The sequence below is a fragment of the Typopeltis vanoorti genome, chromosome 4 (assembly GCF_054136105.1).
Source record: "Typopeltis vanoorti isolate ZY-2024b chromosome 4, IOZ_Tvanoo_1.0, whole genome shotgun sequence".
Classification (NCBI taxonomy): Eukaryota; Metazoa; Arthropoda; class Arachnida; order Uropygi; family Thelyphonidae; genus Typopeltis; species Typopeltis vanoorti.
This window is the reverse complement of record NC_143552.1, coordinates 50,092,771-50,116,060: the sequence shown is the minus strand read 5'-3', so window position 1 is coordinate 50,116,060 and position 23,290 is coordinate 50,092,771. Positions and strand designations below refer to the sequence as shown.

The following is a 23,290-nucleotide window of genomic DNA, read 5'->3' as shown; positions in this document are numbered from 1 at the left end:
TTCATAGGACAAAGCACGAAATTGAAAAACTGCAGAAGTGGCAAGAGTTAGCAGGGCTAAAAAAAGAAAGAAGCAGGTGACCTGAAAGAATAATAAATACTGACTGAACAAATAAGAAAAGCAAGTTAAGGAGAAAATTATGTATGGAGACTCAATAATCAGGGGAATACTTAAAGAAAGAGTGACAAATTGTTTTTACCGGGTACAAAAATTCACGATATTAGCCGTGCCATCTGGATGCAAAAAGGTAAGTCGAAGGAAATTGTCTTGTTTGTCAAGAAGTATTCTATGAGGGAGGAAGTAAAGGATTTGTTAGAAGAGGCAAAACTGAAGAGCAAGAAGGTGAAGATTGTAAGCCTCCTACCACACTATGATAGAGATGAACTGAGGAGGGCAGCATTAATAGCCGATGAGTCTATACATAGATTGTGCAAAAAGAATGATGTAGAATTTGTGGATCTGTGGTCTCTATTTGACGGAAAGAAGGATTTGTACAATGTGGATGGACTGCATCTGAATGGTTTTGGTGTTAGATATCTGGAGAGAGCTTTGTTCATTGATCATGCTGATGTTCAAATTCAGGGAAACTTAAGCAATTAGATTGGAAGCAAGTGAATTTGTGTGAAGCCAACCACGAAGCGAGTGAGTGTAAGAATGACCAAGTGAGGAATCTAGTCTCTCAAGCAAAAGTATTGAATAGGTTAGTCAATTCAGAAAGTAAAGGGGGGGTGGAAATAAAGGGATGTTACCGTTTTTATATACCAATGCCAGAAGTATCAGGAGCAAGAGGGACGAGTTTTTGGCATTGATTAGTTCAACCTCGCCAAAAGTTATAGGTATTAGTGAGATTTGACTAACAACAGATGATGTAGTTACACTGAATGTAAAAGGTTTAGTATTTTCAGAGAAGGTAGGATGGGAGAGGAGTTCTGCTGATGATAGCAGATGAATTGCAACCCAAAAGAATAGGAGACAGGCGGGAGGGTGACTGTTCATTTGAAGCAATCTGGTGTGAGATCAGGACATCAGAAAAATATTCAGTATACCTGAGTATTTTCTGAGTATTAGTAAAATACTCAGCAGACTAAAAACTTGTCTCCCATCCCTGATGATATCTCTCCAGTTATATTAAAAGCTTGTGTTACAGAACTAACACCCATCTTGTATTGCCTCTACAAGCTGCTGTCTAGCATCTATCCAACAGCTTGGCAGTAAGCTCTTTTCATCCTGTCCCCAAAAAATGGAGATAAGAGTCAACCATCAACTAGTGCCCTATTGCTCTAATTTTGATACTCTCAAAAATAATGGAAAAGGTCATCAACAGCTAACTGCTTCACCACTTGGAAACTCACCAATTACTTAGTGATCACCAATATGGATTCCACCATTCTCATTCTACAGCAGATCTTCTAGCCACCATCACTCACATTTGGTGCAGTCCATGGAAAAGTTTGGAGAAACTTGGAGTAGTTGCTCTCAATATTTCCAAGGAATTTGATTGTCATCGTGTGCTTCTTACCAAGCTACTATCTTATGGTATTCCTCCTCTGTGAATTTACTGCCAGCTTACTCTTTGGTTGTTGTACGTTGCAAGTCATAGTGGATACTTTCCTGTCCATCAGATTTTTCAATCAGTGCTAGAATATAGCCAAGGCTCTGTTCTTCCTCCTATATATCAGTGATCTTTCTCTGTCTGGCATCCAATCCTATTCATAGTTTTGTCAATGACGGTACTCTCCATTCCTCTTCTTCGTTTACAAAACTTTGTAGTGGGTCAAACAACAAATTACATGATAAGCAGAGTAATTAACTTTAGTGAAATGAAAGTACAGATATTTTGTACTGAAAATATAACAGTACATCATCAGTGCATAGAAACAAGCAAATCCAAGAAATAGGAATACAAGGTACATACAACAGTTGGTAGTTTACCAATTAAAAATTGTTGTCATGTGCTAGAAGTTAATAAATATATTAATTAAATGCAGATTTCCTTACCATTTTCAAATGGAGTGAGAATAACTTTAGTTCTAATTCCACCAAAATACAATCATTGTTCAATCACAGTTCAATTTTCTCTTCTTGGGTTGACTTTCACATCTAACCTATCTGGCACAAGCTCATCAATAATCTCTTCTGCTCAACTCCTGACACTTGTTCTTGCATTTGGGATGGTGCACCTAAAACCTCTAGAAATGCTTGATTGTATTCAGAAGGGAGCTGTTTAATACTTACTTCCCCATAGATGCTTTTTTGCATTTTTTTTCTAAGTATTTCCATCCATGGCCACTGTCTTACAGTTCTTCCACTCTCCTCTAATTATGTATGAACACTACCAGCTGCTAATGCACACACACACACAGTTCAGTCCAAAACTTATTGAAACAATCTCTGAACCTCCTTCATTCTGTATACTTCTGTTTTTTAGAACAGTCTTCCCCATACTCTTTTCTCCAGTGATTACAACTCCTAGCTCTTCAAGAAACACAACACATTCCTTTCCTCTCTCTCTAGTAGTACTTTCCCCACACGTGTCACTTCTGTGTTATGGGGCTTTGGGACCTCTTGCTTTGTTGTGTGGGGCTGATATATATAAAGTAAGAAATTTTTAAATAAGAAACATTTATAAAATAGTGCTCCAGAAATGCAGCACATAGGAGGTTGAGGAAGCCTAAATTTCACCTTTACGAGAATAAATATAAAATAAAAAAAGCTTATGTTACCTCATAACAGCTATCGTGAATGGGATGCAATAATAACCCTATACACTCATTCTTGTCATTTAAGAGAATAAAAATTGCAGCTGCTAACATTATCATGGACCTAATGTATAATGTAGCACAGAAGAAACTGTTAACATGTAAAGTGAGCGTTGCTCACTTGCTCTATATTAGAAGGGATTGACTATTAAGATGGTAAAAAAAAAAAAAAAATTAAGAGGAAACCTGGAAACAGAAGGAAGAGGTTATCTATAAAGAAGTAGGACCTGCTTGAACTGATTGATGACTACAGTATCAATTCTAATCAACTAAAATGTCATTGGAATGTTTGTGCCAATCATAACAGGTAGCGTTTCTGTTAAATTTCACTTAGCAGACCTCATTATTTTTCCAACAAAATTATTTAAACTTAAAAACATATACCAAATGGAATTAAAATCATGAAACACTGTTTTTTTGGGAATTTTCATTGAGAAAGTTTAATTTAACTGTGTGGCTTGGAGGGAATTCAGTAAGTTAAGCATAGACTTGGTGAAGCTTTTTTTCCTGCCTACTTCTCAGATGTTTTGAAATTCATCTCTTTTGAGTAAAGAGAGTAGTTGGCTATATTTCTGCAGGGAACACTCATATGGTTGATGGCTATGTTGTCATCCTGAAAAGAAGGTTACTGACATGCAGAGCTGAAGACTTGTATCAGGGTTGACTATACATTGCATCATGAAGCTAAAAAAAAAAAAAAAAAAAAAAAAAAAGTAGCATTATTTTATATTGATATTTCCAGTGATATAATGATTAACTAAAACTATAGGTTGCTTTTGTTTCCAATAACATTTTATTCTCTTGAAATTAAAAGAACACTTTCAGAGATGAAACATTAGAATGTTATTATGGTCTGAAAACAGACTAGATCTTAATCCTGTTGAACATTGCTGGCATTAGTAGAAGAGTAGGGAAGAAAACATTATGGATGAAAAGAGAAATACAGGAAACAGTAATACGAGTAGGATGTTATCAAGTTGGTAACAACATTATGTAGAATTTGATTTTCACCATGTCAGGTGTGATGCAATAATAAAAGCAGAAGGAAGTCTGACTGTATACACTGCTACGCGTGGATAAGCTTATGTGTTCATCAGACATGTTGTAATAGGTTTCACGGTATAATAAGAACACAGATGGTTAAGAAAATAACTATTTATTAACTTAAAAGCTAATATTTCGCTGGTATTATATCCAGCATCTTCAGAGCACACAACACAAAGTTCGTTACAAAGGCAAGACAACACCACAATCCGGTGTAACAATGGGGCTAGTAAAAGTGATTGCAGCATGCAACACAAGACTAAAGTCCTAATATGGTGCCATCTAGGTTAAAAAAAAAAAAAAAAAAAAAAAAATTTCAAAGTTTTGAAATAGTAGTCCAAATGATAGTCTTAAAAAGTTTGAAAAGTAAAAATAAAAGTAGTAAATATTAATTTGGTCTTAGGATGACTGTCTCCCAAATCTTTGGTAGATTTATACAGCCATATTTGTTAAGGTTTGGAGTATGTTTTAAGGCTTCTGTTGATTCCAGGAATAACCTCTCTGACTTGTAGAAGCTTCTGTGCATTACTTTTGTTTCTTTCCAATTGATCCTGTGTGCAGGGGTATCCAAAGCATGGTCTGCAAGACCCGACTTACCATACAAGTGGGATGTTATCAAGTTGGTAACATCATTATGTGCAATTTGATTTTCACCATGTCAGGTGTGATGCAATAATAAAAGCAGAAGGAAGTCTGACTGTATACACTGCTACACGTGGATAGGCTTATGTGCTCGTCAGACATGTTTTAATAGGTAAGTCGGGTAAGTTTTCGCTATGGTAAGTCGGGTCTGGCAGACCATGCTTTGGATACCCCTGCACACAGGATCAATTGGAAAGAAACAAAAGTAATGCACAGAAGCTTCTACAAGTCAGAGAGGTTATTCCTGGAATCAACAGAAGCCTTAAAACATACTCCAAACCTTAACAAGTATGGCTGTATAAATCTACCAAAGATTTGGGAGACAGTCATCCTAAGACCAAATTAATATTTATTACTTTTATTTTTTAATTTATACTTTTCAGACTTTTTAAGACTATCATTTGGACTACTATTTCAAAACTTTGAATTTTTTTTTTTTTTAACCTAGATGGCGCCATATTAGGACTTTAGTCTTGTGTTGCATGCTGCAATCACTTTTACTAGCCCCACTGTTACACCGGATTGTGGTTGTCTTGCCTTTGTAACGAACTTTGTGTTGTGTGCTCTGAAGATGCTGGATATAATACCAGCGAAATATTAGCTTTTAAGGTAATAAATAGTTATTTTCTTAACCATCTGTGTTCTTATTATACCGTGAAACCTATTACAACATGTATACACTGCTACTGATGTAATATGGAAAGTGTCAGCCATTTGGTGCATATTGTATTGCTTTCCCCATCCCTTCTCCAAGATTATACATAAATGCCAATGTTATTTTTTCTTTTTAGTTTTTGAAGAAGTACATATAACCAAACGTATGTATAAATCCCAAAAATTTTCATGTATGGTGTGTGTGTATTTTCAGATTTTTATGTTAAACTATTTTAGAAATTGCTTAGTTTTATGGGATAAAAGTTGTTGCATAGTTTCTAAAAAGAAATTTTATTTACTTATTTTTCTGTTTATGAAAATGTTATCTATATCTTTGATCTAGTTACTCTTAATAGGATAATTTATATAATTTTTCTTTGATAACATCTCCATTTGTAAATAGTTTGAATGATCTATCTTTTTTTCAGATTATCCAAATTAATTAACAAAAATCCAGTTATGGTCTTCATGAAAGGTACTCCTCATTCTCCTCGATGTGGCTTCAGCAAAACTTTGATAGGCATTTTAGATGAAACGAAGTAAGTAAAAAACTGACATTTCAATGAAAACAATAGGTATTATGCATGTTTTGCATACTGAGAGGAAAGAAATGAGTAAAGCTAGTTTTTTTTTATGTGTAAATTCCATCCATGAAAGCCTTGTATGCTTAGTTTACCCCCGTGGTAAACTAAGCATACAAGGCTTTCATGTATGCTTAGGCCCCCATGGTACTAATGTACCATGGGTAAGTTTGTTAGATAAGGAGAACCTTTGTGTGATTTAGATAAGTCATTACAAAGTATTTTGTTTTTATTGTAATTTTCTCTGTCTCCTCTCTAGTATGATTCATATATTCCATCGAACTCAATGCTGATACTGAACAAAGTGTATGAAGCTCATCTTAAGACTATTGAGACATTATGGTGTATATCAATATTACTTTAGTAAGAGTAGCCATACTTTTTTCATAAAATGCCAAAGCAAAAAAAAAAACTTTTAAAGGTGATTCTGCATGATTTAATTCCTCAGAGTATCATTCTGGGAATACTAATTTGGACTTTGTTGCAAGTTTGATTATTGTTATATGTTATAATTTGAAGTTGATTATTGTTGTAATTTTGAAGAGTTCTCTTGGTGCCTCATGTTAACAGGATGACTTGGTTATGTGATGTAAATGGAATATTATACAGAGAAACATATAGCCTATACATAAGTTGTAAGTCAATATAATAGAAACAAAGGACGTTCGTTAAGATGTTTTGCAAAATCAGGTGTAAGATTAGGATGCATGCTATCTATCCTGTTATTCATTATCTATATCACATTATGGAGGAAATGGGCATTAAATCTATCAAAATCAGATATATTAAACTTAGTTCTTCACTTTATGCAGTTGACTTTGTATATGCTGTTGGCTCAGCATGTCAAAAATTCGGAAAATGCCTAACTTATCCCTGCTGTTGTGACCCCAACTGAACAAAAGAGAAACAATTCTTTACATGTTCTATTTTAAAAAAATATAGTCCAATTGTGTGTAGTGTTATCCATTATATATTGAAACTGTTTCAAATTTTTATTCTCAACATATGACTTAATTTCTTCATAGCACTCCGCAAATCTTTCAAAGACTTTTCCTCAGCTCAACCACCTCACATTGTTGTGCATCAGCAGTCCACTGTAAGGTTGATTCAACTTCCTGTAATAGTACAGAAAATTCTCACTTGTGAGGGTTCGAGCAGCTATTAAATTCACTATTTTTCTTATGACATGGTGAATAATGCAATGAAATGGCACAACTGGATGTCCGATAGCTTCCACAAACAGTTTCACAAATCCGACCTTTTTTTCCCACCATTTGTCATCACAGACATAACGTTTAGACATATCAATGCTTAGGTCACGGAGCATTTTTAGAACAGTGTTGCATATTTCATTCCCTGATGTACTTATTGGCACTGTTTCTAGCTTTAACAGCTCTTCTTTCTTGTCTGACCATCAGAAAATCTACAAAGTCATCACTGTCTTTAATGGTGTATTTCTGCTGAATGGGCATGGTGAGAAATTAGTGTTCCGACTAATTTCTCTCTTATTCCATATGAATTTATTGAATTGACTTCCTACCATACCAGCTTTGTTGATTCTGTTGTCTATTTCCATATTTAATTTACCATCTTCACTAAAAACTGTTCCTAAGTAGCTGAAATGTTTTACTTGTTTCCACAGGTTCTCCATTCACAACGCAGTTCACATTCTCAGTGATTCTGCTTATTTTCATTGTCTTTTTCTGCTATTGCTGACCTTCATACCATATCTATCACAACAGTTACTCAATTTAGTCAGGGAATCCTGCAGACCTGTAGCAGATTTATTTAGAAGTATAACATCATCCGCATAAAGCAAAGAGCTGACATTAACATCTCCAATTTTGATATCAGGTTTAATACCACTTTCCTTCATAATGTGATCCATAGAGATAATGAATAACAGAGGGGATAATGTACCCTTGTCTGACACCAGATTTAACATTAAACCATCTTCCTCTACTTCCTTCAATTCTAATTGCTGACTTACAACTCAAATAAAGACTAAGTATTGCTTGATATAATGCCCCATTGACACCATATAACTGTAGCTTTTTGAATAGCTTCTCTCTTGGCACCTTGTCATATGTCTTTTCCAGATCTACAAAACTTAAATACAGAACTTTGTTATATTCCCATGTTGTCTCCACTATTTGTTGTAAAGTAAAGATCTGATCCTGACAGTCTCTATTTGGTCTGAACCAAGCTTTTCTTCCACAATTCTTCTCAACCGTTTCTCAAGTATACTTGCATAAATCTTACCAGGAACACTCAATAGGGAAATATCTCTGTATATTAAAGAAATAGAAACTTTGTATTACAAATTACAAATTTCAGAAGAAATGAGAAATTGTTGAACCGGCAAAAATAATTCAATGCACTTCTTGTTCACGCGAATGCAAAAGTTGAACTGAACTCAAACAGGGAGAATAGTTTTTGTCAGGTGTTAGTGAACGCTGGCATGTCAACCAAAATGTGTCACTGTTGACATGCATGTCATAGGTTCACCATCACTGCTCTAGATGACCCTTACTATCTTCCATGTGCTCCTAACATCCTTATCCTGCAGTGTTTTATGTCATGACACAGATTCTGACACAAGCTTGTCATAATCACCTGTGTTGTAGTTCCACATATACTCCATGACAGAATATTCCTCATATTGTACAATCTTCCAAGTCAAGATCACATGGTCACTTTCACCAATTGGAGGCAATGTTGTCACCATGGTTATGGATAGCTCTTCTGATCCCATGACCAGGTCCAATATTCTCCCACCCTTAGTCTCCTCCATCACATGCTGCCTTAAGTAATTATCCCTCAGCAGGTGTATAAACTATTTCGTTTCTGCCATGTGATCTTTCTTCCTTCCAGTTTATATCTCCATAGTTGAAGTTCCCCATAATAATGTACTCAACCTGTACTCATTGTACTAATTTGCCAATGCATATCTTCCAGATCATCTGTGGAACTCCTTGGCCTATAGCAACAAGCAACTATATATAATCTCACACCAGACTGCTTCAAATGAACAGCCACCCTCCAACTTATCTCCTATTCTTTTTTGGCCGAGATTCATCTGCTATCATCAACAGCACCCCTCCCCCATCCTATCTTCTCTATCTTCCCTGAAAATACTAAACACTCAACATTCTATCCCTATAACAACATCATCTGCTGTTAGCCAAGTCTCACTAATGCCTATAACTTTTGGTGAGGTTGCAGTAACCAATGCCCCAAACTACTCCCTCTTGTTCCTGATACTTCTGACATTTGTATATAGAAACTGCAGCATCCCTTTAAGCGTCCATCCACTTTTACTTCCTTAATTGACCACCTTATTCAATACACCCTAATTAAGAGTTTCTGATTTTGCTCTTCAACATGCTCGTGAACAAAGTTCTCTCTATACTCCAAAACCATTTAGATGCAGTCCATCAGCATTGTACAATGTCTTCCTTCTGTCAAACACAGACTACAGATCCACAACTCCTACATCATTCTTTTGCACAACTTACATATAGACTCATTAGCTGGCAACACCCTCCTCCTCGGTTTGCCTCTATCATAGCATGGTAGGAGACAAGCTTTTCACTTTTGCCTCTTCTAACAACTCCTTTACATCCTCTCTCATAGAATACTTCTCAAATCATTTGTTCCAACAAAGACAATCATTTCCTTTGACTTACCTTTTTTTATCTGGAAGGCATGACTAATATTGTGAATTTCTGCACTAGGGAAGCTTGATTTCGTCACACTTTCATTAAATATTTCCCTGATCATTGATCATGTTTGTACATTTGATGTTAGGTATGGATATGGTACAAGGGCTGTTCAATAAGTAATAAGACTAATTTTACTGTCGCGAAACCACTCATCACAATATTAATTTCTGTGGAATAAAGAAATGTTGCTGTCTGCATTAACAAAAGAGATTTATACAGGCTGATGTTGCCAGAGTGTCACGTGACTAAACGCAAGCTTGTTTCGGCATGCCTATGAGCCGCGACCAGTCATCAAAATGGAAGCGTCCTCGGAACAGTGTTATGTGATTAAATTTTGTGTGCATTTGCAAAAATCGGCATCGGACACTTTTAATATGATATGCAAAGCTTTCCACAATGAAGCAATGTCGAGGGCAAGTGTTTTTCACTGGCATAAAACTTTTAAGGAAGGAAGGCAACATGTGGAAGATCTTGAACATGAGGGAAGACCTTCAATGTCCATCACAGAGACAGTGATCAACACAGCAGCGATTATCATCAAGGAGGATCGCAGAATTACAGTACGCCAGCTGCATGTTGTCCTGAATATTTCTGTGGGAAGTGTTCACTCAATCATGGCTGAACATTTGGGACTGAAACGTGTTTGCGCCCGATGGATTTCCAAACTCTTGACACCGGAGCAAATGCAGCATCGAGTGAATGTGTGCACAGAATGGAAAGAAAGACTGGAACAAGGAGGCGACAACTTCTTAAAACGTATCATTACAGCAAGATGAAGCTTGGTTGTATCACTATGACCCTACAATGAAACAAAGCAGTGAATGGAAGCATCCGTCTTCGCCTACCCCCAAGAAAGCAAAAACTGTAAAATCGGCTGGTAAAGTTATGACCATAATGTTTTTTGACTACGAAGGCATTGTTTACCAACACGCTGTAGAACCCAGGAATACTGTAAAAGGCTCATACTATGCGGATGTTTTACGGACAATGGTACAGCATGTCAAAAGGAAGCATCCATTGCTGAAGAATGGCTTCTTATTGCACCACGATAATGCAAGGCCACATATTGCTGGTTGTGTAGTGGACGTTTTGCAGAAGAACAACATAGATATCCTATCACACCCTCCATACAGTCCTGATCTTGCACCGTGCAATTTCTGGCTGTTTCCTCAGCTCAAGAAATCACTAAAAGGCCGCCGTTTCGAAAGCAACAAAGCATGTGTAAAAGCTGCGGAGGCGGTTTTGAAAGAACTCTCAAAAAAAAGGACTTTCGCATGTGTTTAAGAAGTGGACGCAACGTTGGGACAAATGCATCGCGTCTCACTATAGTTACTTCGAAAAAGACCATGTAAATGATGACAATTAAAGGTAATCTGTTTTCATTATAAATATAGCCTTATAACTTATTGAACAGCCTACGTATATATGAAGAAGAAGGCCAGGGTATCTTCTTCCTCTTCAACAGTAAAAGCAGTTTGGGGTTTGATGTTGTTAAGCAATTATAAAAAAAAATGTTGAAAAGGCTGGGAAAAAAAAGTTAAACTTGGACACCTTCCTGGGTATCTACAGTATCCCTTGTCAGTGTGGAATCCAGTACTTTGGACAGATCACCAGTACTAGAAGAAAAGAACATGAAAAAAGCACGCGCATGCACGCGTGTGCACGCATGCACGTGCCACACACGCACACATTTGGTTGTCCAACCAAATATATATTTAGTTGGACAACCAAATGTGGATTGGTTCAACATGCCTCAGATGAAGACCATTTCATTCGGTACAAAAAAGCTAAGCTACTGCTGAGATCCCAATTTAAATCATAGAGACTGTTCCTATAAGTGGCTCGTACTACAAAACCTGTTGAACTGTAATAACAGAAATAATGGTGCAGAACTACATAAATTTTGGTGCACTGCCTGCCAACAATAATCATGAACCATCACCACAGAGAGCACCACTGTTGCCTTCCCTGCACATGTGACTGTCCTTGTTCTGGAGGTCATAATTCTAGTTCTCCATTGAGTGCATATCTTCAAAATGCCTTTGATAATGCTAGTTTGAGCTTTCAAAGCATCAGGTCGTAAATACTTAATTAGTTATTAAATTATCTATAATATTCCCATTTCTATGTTGCTTATTCCAGAAATATCAGTGTGAATATCTACAACTAAGGAAGTTAATTTAGGCTTAGAATTGTATTTCTGAAGTAAATATATGTTTGTGACAAAATAAACACAACAAAATCAACATGCAGGTAGATATATTTTAGTTTATAATAGGAGAAGGGAGGAATAGACAGATGTTGTCATGTTTGTATAATGAAGTTGTGAAAATTTTTTATCATGGCAACGTTTTTATGTGGTTTAAAGTACATGTACATGTGTTAAAATAATTTTTTGTAATGTCTTAAATTTTTATTATGAGTCGATTTTTAAACATTTTTAATGTTTGTAAATATGACTTTAACCCTAATGTATTCTCTTAGATGACTTTAATCATGTGAATTTGTAAGATGAAATTTAAGCTCTCATTTTATTTTTAGGATTTCATATGAAACATTTGATATTCTTCAAGATGAAGAAGTAAGACAGGGATTGAAGTCTCTATCCAACTGGCCAACTTACCCACAAGTATATGTTAATGGTAACCTAATTGGAGGACTAGATATCATAAAGGTATTGTTACTGGTGGGGGGGGGGGGGGAATCAGGAAATCAGATATTACAGAAAAAATAAAGTAAAAATAATTTTTAATAAAATGCCACCATTAGAAACAGCTGTGTTCAAGTTGTTTAAAATTTTATGCTAAAATACAATCTAGTAATCTTATTTGATTTTCATGGTCTTATTTACTAAAGAGTAAAAGTGGATTCAAATTTTAACTCCTTAGTATTTTATTGTTAAAGATTTGTTATAGGGATCACAAAAGGATCAGGGAGGAGACCTCCGTATAATCTTTTAAAGAATGCAGAGAATTGACTAGGGCTTCTGATCTAATGTCAAGTCCTCATCTTCTCATGATGCACACCATAGTTTATATATATAGATAGATACTGAATGAATGAAAATAGGTTGGCAACTTGGGATTTTGCTATTCAAATTGTATTCTGTATTTGCCTAAACCAAAAGACTGAAGAAATGTCAAACTGGAGTGTTATCCAGTAAACAAGGTCAAGTATCAAAAAGTCTGTTACTGAAATAAACTCAACATTACCAAAATTCAAGGTACATACTGTCAACTTTAAAAAGTAACAATGAAAAAGTGAAACCTGGCAGAAGAATAAGAGAACTACTGCATTGGCTGTTGCTGAAATCATGATAAAAACAGGTGTGATTCATCTCATTAACAAATACAAGATATTATATTCAGGCATTGATGGTCATTGAAAGGAAAGAGTAGCTGTAGTTCAACACTAAACATCAGGATGATCTTCTTTGAATGGTAGGCAATATCAAGTAGAATGCAGGGAAAACGTTCAAAATGAGGAATTCAACAATGAAACTTTGTGCCTGTGGTTCCACAGAAGATTCTACTAAGTAAGAAGTGGAGGAAGTTTTCAAATCATTAGAGAACCACCTGTGACATAAAGAAAAAGTTAGTTCTTGTTTTAGAAGCGGAGTGGAAAATGAATGTGAGATATTGAATATAGAGAGAAGAGGAAAGCTAATAATAATGGTTAGTGACTGTTAGATTTATTCTAGGACATTGACTAGTCACTATTTACTTCCAGCATAAAGATATGCACAAATTCACATGGACAGAAGAGATAAGAAAAATCATTAACTGTGTCAGTGTTAATAGCACTCCCTCTTTGTGCTGGTTCAGGACACAAGAATATACACAGGATTTGAAATAGAAAGTGATCTCCATTTAGAGTTAGCAGCATAAGGAATTTCAGATTGAAAAGAAGAATATGTACAAAATTTTTAAAAACAATTAAAATTCAGTTGTTTTTAGAGGTAAAAAGTAAGTTACATATACAGTGTGTGTGTGCGCGCGCGTGCACACACACACATACGTTTGCTGAAGATTTACTTTGTGTGAGAACCATTCCAAAAAAGAAGTCAGTAAATAATGAGAATCAGAAGAATGGCAAAAACATTGATTTTTTTTTTTTTTAAATATAATTTATTACTTTCACTTTTGTTGAAAGAAAGTTTTTCCCCCACCCTTGGTTATAAATTCATCATCCTCTTGATCTGTACTCTCAGGGAGTGTTTGGGCTACTATGACATCACTACATGATTAAGTTTGCATTATTATTAATCTCCTATCAACAATTTTCTTCTGAATTAGTATATTACTGTCAGCACTCCAATATTGTCATATTTAACCTTGCATGCTTCTAAAGCAGTCCACCTAGGCCTTGGTCTTCTTCCTGGTCTTTTTCCTGCCATCTTGGCATCAAAACATAGGCATACAGACAAATTGGCCCTTCAGAACACACACAATTTACAGACAAAAAATACTACTTGGTGGTGGTGGTGGAGGTGGGCGGTAGATGGCATTGATGGAGATGATTCGTAGTAAAGGTTCAGTGTAGTGGTTGAGACAGTTGTAGGTGTCCTCCCCGCGATGAGTCTTCGGACTCCTTGGAGGTATCAGGAATAATAATAATAATTTTGCTAACCTTTCCACATTTTTGAATGCTAACAGTGTCAAGTTCCTTTCTAATGTTTTCATTTTAATATGATTCTCTAGTGCCATCTTCAATAACCTAATCTTTCCTAGAATTTTCATATTTGTGGTCTCTTGTCTTTGATCAAGTACTTTATTTTTAACACAACTATCAGATCCATAACTGAAAACTTCTTTGAAAACACTGTCTTGTGTACTACTAGTTTGGTGTTTGGCTAATTTCTCTCTTATTCCATATAAATTTATTTAATAGGCTTCTCACCATACCAGCTTTGCTTATTCTGTTGTCATACTTCCAAATTTAATTTGCCATCTTCATTAAAAACTATGCCTAAATAGCTGAAACATTTTACTTGTTCTGTAGGTTAGTTATCCATTGAGAATGCAGCTGAGATTTTCTATATTCTTGTCTTTTCATAGTTTTGGTCTTTTTATTGATGATTTTCATGCCAAATTTGTTACAGCTATTATCCAATCTAGTTAGAGAATCTTAATGTTTGCAATATTAGGCTACTTGTGTATAGATGGGCTATATATTGCTCAATCAGAAAGTTCCCTACTGATTGTGAATCCAACAATCATATAACCTTTTTGGTAGACACATCACACCATCATTCAGCACAGAAGATAGGTATTATCAAGTCTTGTGCATAGAGTTCATATGATCTGCTCTTCTGATTCACTTTTGTTAGATGAATTGAATAAAATTAAAAGCAATCTGGTCTCTAATGGATACATTGAAACTTCTATTCAAAAATGATTGATAATTATTATTCGTCAAGGCCATATTGCATTTTTGAAATCTGGTAAGTCTAATCTTGCTTCTCATGCTAATTGATACTAGGCACAGAGTTTTTTTGGAACCAAAGATTCTTCATTCTTGCAGGTTCCAGTTTGATCATCTTTTCCTTGAAACATGTGAAAGGCTACAAAATCATTCAGACCTCTCTGACTGTATTCCAATGTCAGTTTTGGGAAGTGATTACTATTAACTGTTCATAATTGTTTTTAATCTGTACAAACTTTTACAATTGTTCCTTTGAACTCTGATAGTGTAATCCTGTCATTTCATCTGCTACCAAGACACAAGCTAGTAAGCATGTGCTACATGACTTTCTTTATGATAATATCCATATTGCATTGGTTGAATAAAATTTTATATTTTTTTCTACATATGTAACCTGTATAAGTATTAAAAAAAAGGCAGTTTTTTTAAAAAATAACAAACTTCACCTGTTCAGTTTTTTTTTTTTTTTTTGTGACATTTGTCCTGAGATATTTGTTTTAGTCTACTGCTAGATAGTACAGTACAACAGACCAGGGAAATATACTGAACCTTTGTTTCACCTCTTCACCCATTTTGGGCTTCTGCCAGTAAGTTAAAAAAAAAAAATTACCTGTTCGGTATAGTTTTGGGACACTGTTTTTCCAAGGTCATACTCACTGTAGTCTGCTTGAAAGATTAATGATTTGAGGATGTGCCATTTGCAAAGAATTTGCAGCACTTTTGTATACATAAGTTTTGATCTCAATGATACTGGCTTCTTGGTATATACATTTCTTATATGAATGCTATTTGCAAACATTTGTTTTGGATTATCAGTAATTGTTTAACATCTAAATTTGCTGTGTAACTTGAATTTAAAAATTCGAGTTACACAGCAGTGAGCTGTACATCAAGATTAGCCTGATCAGCATTTTGTATAGGAGTAGTTTAAGTTCAATGCTTAGTCAGCTATGTAAGTTGAGCAATGGGTTTAACTCTCCTTGCCCAATTTGCTTTTGAGCAGATATGATTAGCATGAGTCATGAAGTGGAGTTCTTTACCTAGTTGTCTTGGCTACTGGTTGCCATGGAATAAGTGTCATAGATGACCAATTCCACCCCCTCTAGGAATACTCCTATTCTTTTGAATAGTACAATGCCAGTTCACCAATTTTTGAACCATTGTTCTGAGATTGCATTTTGCAGTTTTTCAATTGCTAATCTAGGTCAGAGGGAGTGTACCATTAATGCAGTTTCATTTGCAGGTTGTTGTGACAACTGTGAATGGTATGTCAGCCACATAATGGCAAAGAGCAGAGGTGATGATAACAGGGAGTGCAAAATCATTCCCTGAAGCTTCACTCAAAGTTTACGATTGTTAAGCTTGGATTTGGTAAGTTTGACCCACCCCAGTGGGAATTTGGCCTCCAGAAATTTGAAAAGATGCCATTCCTGTGTGCTGCTTCCAGCTGATACAATGCTTAGGTTTTTCAAGAACTCTGAGAACTTTGTCCAGTGGGGTGGTTCTCCAGGAATCCAAACTGTTAATTGGGGATGATATTCAATTCTATAGTGAATTTCTGCAGTCTTTTTAGCGTTATCCTCTTGGATATTTTTGCTTTTGGCAGGAGAGTGGGCTGATTGAGCAACAATATTTGGGGAATTGTGCTGCTTTTCTTGGTTTTGGAATGAAGATTGTCTGCAACTTTCCATTGTGCTGGGAAGTAGTGATAATTTAATATTGCATTAATAATAACAATGTGCATTATGGCTTTATATAGCAGGCATTTGATAATTTTGTTAGAAATCCCATCTTGGCCGGTGCTTTCCTTTTTTTAAAATTGATTTTGTGTGCATGCAGGGAATGTCAGTTGGATAGGTTTTTGTAGTCTGTACATTTTCTCTACAATGTACCTGGGTGTATATTTTACTGAAGAAGTTTGTGTGGGATAGTTTCAGCTACATTCTTCTCTGAGCTGTCTACATTGCTGTAAACCAGACTACATTCACCATGGATTGGTGGGAGGGGATTTACAGTCTATGCGTAGAGCTTTGATCATTTTTCAGAATGTTTGGCTTGTTATGTTTGACTGAAGTTGTCTCACTAGTTTTTAAGTGCACATTGAACTTTGTTTGTAGTCCTGTTGAGCACTTGTCTGTGTTCTGGGGCCAGCGTTCTGTATTCTCTTCATTAATAAGTTTTTTTAATCTCACCTGGAAGTTGGCTGGAGTTTGTGTGTGACACATCCATCATAGCAATTGTTGTTAATACTGAATGTAGCTCAAAATTGAGTCATCAATTCCCATTCCCCCTTGTGTTGCGAGTCAAATTGGAGTAAAACTGGGATGTGGTTGGAGCTGAGATCATCCATCACGCTTATTTGGCACAGATGTGCAATATTTGGTAGTATCACTGTGTCAAGGACATTGGGAAGTCCTGCCACATTGTAATACGTGGATTCTGGTGATCATACAATCATAGCATTCATAGTGGCAGCAATGATGTTGAGGATTCTACCATTTTGGTTTGTATTTCTGCTGTTCCAGGGTGTGTGTGTGTGCTTGGTGTTCAGGTCTTCTGCCACTGGCATTGCTTGGTTTGTGTATAGAATTTCAGTTAAGTCTACTTCCCATAACTGTTTGGAGAGTTATATACAGAATATATTTTCAGTTGCCTGCATTTGTGGTTTAAATCCCCACTCCCATGGTTTCTATGTTGTAGTGATGGGATTGACAAATTTATTGTGTTATATGCTGTGCTTGACAAAGTTGGCTGTCATTGCAGTATAGAACATAATTCCTGAATCTTAGATTGTTGACTGGTTGGGGATGCATTTCATTTATAAGGATTATCTCAGCACTGTTGCATGTTATAGATTCTTGTATTTCAGTATGTATTCCAGAACATAATCTGTAGAGAGTTGGGCCTTCTACATTTGTTAACCATTGACTAGTGCAGTATGCATAGTTCATCTTACAAACTTGTTTGTGGAGTCCTGACTGAGATTTGCTATGCTAAACTTGATTAACATTTCATCTAGAGTGGCAGCCACGATTGTAGCTTTGGATTTGGTTGGGTGCTGGGGTTGCTTATCCTTCAAAAGTTATAACCCTCCAGCACACACCTCATGTGTGTGCTGGAGGGTTATAACTTTTTCTGTGGGTCCTTTTTGGTTGTTTGTCGGCTCTTTAGTTTTCTTTTGCTGGTTATTGGATGGCCAAGTATTGCATGCACTCTTTGTAGTTGGTGGGTGTGGCCCACTGTGGTTGGCTCATTCAGCTGGCTTTTTATTTTGTGTATTGCTGTAATTTTGTTTATATATAGATATTGCATTGCTAAACTTAATTTTTGTGCATACATATTGTTTACCAATTTCTCTTTGACTATTTATGCACTGCTGTAACCTTTGGTGTAATTTTATTTATATGTGGCTTGGTTTTTGTACATGCATATTGTTTATTAATTTGTCTTTGACTGTTTATGTATTGCTGTAACTTTTGCTATGACACAGTATGACCTTTGCTATTCTCGCACCAATAAACTAATCAACAAATCATTCAGCTGGCTCTGTTTTTGATTTTTTGCAGGAATCTGTTATGTGATTTTCTCCACATGTATGGCAGTTGAAATCAACCTTGCAGCAGAGTTGAGGGACTGAATTTTTGACAGTGTGATCATCGAATTGATACCTTCCATCATAATGGTTCTGGTTTTATAGCTAGGTCACAGGCATTTTTTAGGTCATAGATTTCTGTATTGTTTGTTGATGTCCAGCAGGACAAGAAGTGTTGGTTGTTTATTTGCTTGGCACATAAAGCTTGTGGTTTAGCCTGCAGTTTTGGAGGTCTCTTGTGACTTCCTCAGTTGTTATGGATTGTGTTATGCTGCACAGCATCCCCTTGAAGTTTTTTCAAGGTTTTTAAAGTGAGAAGGTATTGCTGCTGGAAGTGTTCATCATCCAAAAATTTAGTTACTATCTCTTGCTGTATTTGTACCTCCTTGTGTGTGTGTGTGTTCTTGGCTTTTGTAAAATTTATTTTACAGCTTTTGAGGGCTTGGCCAGTGCCTTCCATTGTTCTCCTAGATCAGAGAATAACTGGGATTTCAGTTTTTATAAATGTTAGGGGATCCTGTTTTTCTGCTGACTTTGCAGAATTTGCTTTATTTCTTAGCTCTGTTTCCTGAGTTAAATCTGAGCCAGTTTTTGCATATAAAGTCTGGGAGCTTTGGAGGCTGTTGTCCTCTAAAGCTCAACTTGCACTTGGTTAGGCCATTTCACCTGCAAGAATTCCTAGAAACTTCTGGTCTGTACGAATGCCTACTCAAACTCTAATTTTAGGACTCTAAGACCAACTTCAGTTGCCTTTCTTCAGCTTCATTTACTTAGGGTTAGTACCTGCATGCACATATCATTGTTTTCTGATACCTGAAAATGGCAATGTAACATTGCCAAAATATAGGAAGGCATTGATTAAAGTTTTTTATTAATATTCTAGTATACATTCATTTCCTGAAAAATTAAAAGCTATGTATAACCAACATATAAGTTTATCTACAAGAAGGTAATGTAATATAATGCCCAGCGTGAACATGCAAAATGTATTTAACATTGGCTTTCATTTTAGTTATTAATTAGATGCATGAATTATTTATTTTACTAATGCCAGTCTGGTTGGCCAAGCGGATATTATTTCACTTTCCAACCAACAGGTTGTGGGTTTGAATCCCACCATTGGAGTGGATGTTTGTAAAACCTTCTCTGGATGAGCTTGTATAGCTCTTTGAGTTTACAAGACTTGCCTTTTTTTTTTTTTTTTAATTATCTATTTCTATTTTATTAATGATTTGATTAACTTTTAAAAACCTCATATTTTAAAGGCAGTTTGTTCTTTCTTGAACATTTTAGGAATTAAAAGAAGCGGGTGAATTAGAAAAAACTCTCCATGGCTAGTAAGAGAATATATTGTTTCATTCCTTGACAAAGAAGAAAAAAAGAAAATTATTAACCTCATAGTTGTTAGTAGTGTAACAATAAGTAAGAATAAAATTGCTCTAAAGTAATTTGTGTACCACATTTTTCCCTTTAATGCACACTGAAATGGTTATATTCATGTTCAAGCTTATGAAGCAAATCATAAACATTTGTGATCATGACAGTTAAACGATTGTTTTTTTCACCATACACTATATTTTCTTTGGATTTCCATGGCACGGTCTTCTATACCAGTCTGATCACAGCAATATTTTTTAATTTTTAACAGCACATTTTTTTTTAATATCAATGTCAACTATATTTAATTAAGATTTAAATTCACAGATAGCATTAACTACAGCCAAAAAACAGAAAGCATATTTTTAAAATGTTATTTTTTTTTGTACAAAATTCAAAATAAAAAAAAATGTACCTTTACAATGATGTAACACTTCATTGAAAAATATAATTGTAAGAGGAACTGGGCAAGTTTCTTTTACAATTATAAAATTCAAAGAGAATGCATAGCTAAGTTAAAAACAGATATAAAAACATCAAAAAAAGTCCCCTTCCCTCAGAATTCTTAATCCCTGATTTAATTAGTTCACATTTTTATAATATTTCATACTCATATGACATCTACCAATATTCAACCCATTCCAAAAAAAAAAAAAAAAATGAGATGAAAGCTTGCAATCAAGATATACTTTGATGTCAAGCATAGCTCAGTTCTAGCAAAAATAATAGAAAAAATTAATTCATTTTCCTTGACATCTGGAAGCTGCCTGGTTAGTGACCACCAGTATAGATAATCACTCTCAATCCACTGTGTAACTCCAATATCACCCATCTATGGACACAAGCTATACAAATGGTTTGTTTAAACACATGTGATTATCCTAGATATTTCATGGGCATTTGATTGGTTCTGGTACAAGGTCCTTCTTATAAATTACTACCTTATGGTCAATCAACTCTTTGCAGTGGTATCCATTTTCTCTCTAAGGTCATTTCTACTTATCATTATGGATGGCTTACTTTCTTCAGATTGGAAAGGAGTACCCCATTACTCACCACTTTCACCCACACTTGTAATGTTGAAATATCCCAAACTACAAAATTTTCTATAATCATCAAATTCCTGATATGTACCCTCAGGGAGGTATATATACATGATATTATGGTAGTGTGATTGTAAAATGATGGTACAGAACGTCACTGAAATTTACACAAACATACCCATAGGTATTTACTTTATTGTAGAGTGGCATAAATCCTTAATCTTATGGACTTCGCATATAATTATCAACATCAAATTCCTGCCATGTACCCTCAAGGGGTGTACAGGATATGATAGTACTACATGAAAAAAATTACATCATTACTAACTTCCTATCTACAATTTTCCTCTAAATCAGGCTGTTACTTGTCAAGACTCCAACATTATCAGATCTTATATTTCTATCATCTAAGGCACTTTGTACTGTATCAATCCACCTATATCTTGGTCTTCCTCTGGGTCGTTTTGCTGCCAACCTGGCAGAGAACACTTGTTTTGCTAATCTTTCTTCACCCATTCTGTTTAAGTGACCATATCACCTGAGATTAGCTCTGCTGACACATTCCTGGATGCTGACAATGTCAAGTTCTTTCCTAATATTCCTCATTTTTGGGATTTAGCCGACCAAATTGTATTCTTATTGGTTAAACCAAAATAAAAAATGATGGTACAACACATATAATTATGGTCACTAATTCATGAAAACAAGTAAATTGAAAAGCTATGTGTTTTTTTATTTTTTTTTGTAGTGCTCGGGTTAAAAAGCATGATTTTGCTGAGAAATTAGAAAAGAAAAAAAAATGTATTTATATATATATATATATATATATATATATATATAGAAATTATAAGTTGTAAATGGGGGTGCTTAAGGGTCAAAGCAGCATAACTGAAAGAAGACCTCCCCTAATTGCATATATATAGAAATTATAAGTTGTAAATGGGGGTGCTTAAGGGTCAAAGCAGCATAACTGAAAGAAGACCTCCCCTAATTGCATAAGGAATGTGGAGAACCGACTGTACTTCTGACCTAATGTCCATTCTTGTGATACACCCTGTCAGGTATCTACCTGTGTATGGAACAAACAAGGATGGGCTAGCAATTTGGGATTTAGCTGACCAAATTGTGTTCATATTGGCTTAAACTAAAATGCAAGATGTCGTGGTACAACATGACTGGTTTTCATGCAGGTTGGGCATCACCCAGTTAAACAAGACCCCAATTTTTTCGTCAGAGAAAAAATTCTGGTAGCTGACTTTGCACAAACAGTGCAAAATCAGCTACCAGAACAAATCCCCAACTCAACACCAGCAAGAGTTCAAGATAGGTACTATTGATATAAGAAGCCTGAATGCAAAGAAATGGAACTAGCAGAAGAATTGAATAAGTACCAGATCAACATAATAGGTGTGACAAATGAAGACAAATAGGTGAGATCAGAATTAGTGAAGCTGGCATGGTAAGAAGTCAGCTGAATAAGCAACAAATACAAAATATTACATTCAGGCAATAACAATCAAGGAAAAGGAGTAGCTATAGTATTCAGCACTAAATATGAGGAAATTCTTGATTGGCAAGTAATAACAAGTAGAGTGAAGTGGCCTCACAATGAGGAACTGCACAATTAGATATTTGTACATATAGTCCAACAGAAGATTCTACCAAGGAAAAACAGGGGAATTTTTTTGAGGCATTACAGAAAGCAGCCAACACAACAAAAAAGGAAAAGGTGGTCATTGTTGGAGATGATGTTGGATTTTTGTTCAGGACATGGACTAATTATTACTAACAGCATTCCATCATAAAAAATGTGCATAAATTCACATAGAAGATGCAAGGAATAAAGTCTCATTGACTATGTTATTGTCGACAGTGACATTTTCCCACTGGTTCAGGACACAAGAGTATACGGAGGATTTGAAATAGGAAGTGATCATCATTTAGTTTTGAGCAGGATAAAATTGAATTTCATATTGAAAAGAAGAATGTAAGAAAGTTTTAAAATGGATTGAAGTTCAGGAGTGAACTGTATAAAATACACCAACATTATTCAAGAAAAAATTAGAATTTGAAAACAAGAACCAACTCCTGGAGATTCGATGGCGAACCCTGAAGAAAACATTGACTGATTAGTCAGAGAGAAATCAGAACTCCCTGATTGACTCAGGAGCTTAAATGGGCAGTCAAGAGAAAGATGAAAGCATATCAAAAGTTCCTGACAGGTAAGTCACTTTGTGCTGTAAGAGAATACATAGAAAAATGTAAGAGAGCTAAACAAATAAAGTAAAGATTTTGGTAAGAACGTGTAAAATATCAGAAAGATGGCAAAATATTCTGGAGGCTATTGAGAAAAGAGTACTGTAAAAGGAATGAAGAGATAAAGGTTACATGAAATCTGAAGATAAAAATATTTAGATGTCTGAAGTAATTACTTTGAAGACTGCTAAAT

The 23,290-nt window shown here is 35.4% G+C and overlaps 1 protein-coding gene across 2 annotated transcripts in view; it reads left to right on the top strand.

The window, feature by feature from the left end:
• Window positions 1–23,290, top strand: part of Grx3 (Glutaredoxin 3) — a 148,797-nt gene that overhangs the window by 103,563 nt on the left and 21,944 nt on the right. Inside the window, exons 8-10 of one of the 2 annotated variants that reach the window (XM_090391140.1) lie at window positions 5,528–5,638; window positions 11,947–12,079; window positions 19,715–19,869. In XM_090391140.1, the coding sequence (XP_090247266.1) occupies window positions 5,528–5,638; window positions 11,947–12,079; window positions 19,715–19,759 (289 nt within the window). In that variant the 3' untranslated portion in view covers window positions 19,760–19,869. Of the gene's footprint in view, window positions 1–5,527; window positions 5,639–11,946; window positions 12,080–19,714; window positions 19,870–23,290 lie in introns of those variants that run through there. The other variant, XM_090391139.1, reaches the window with a different exon arrangement.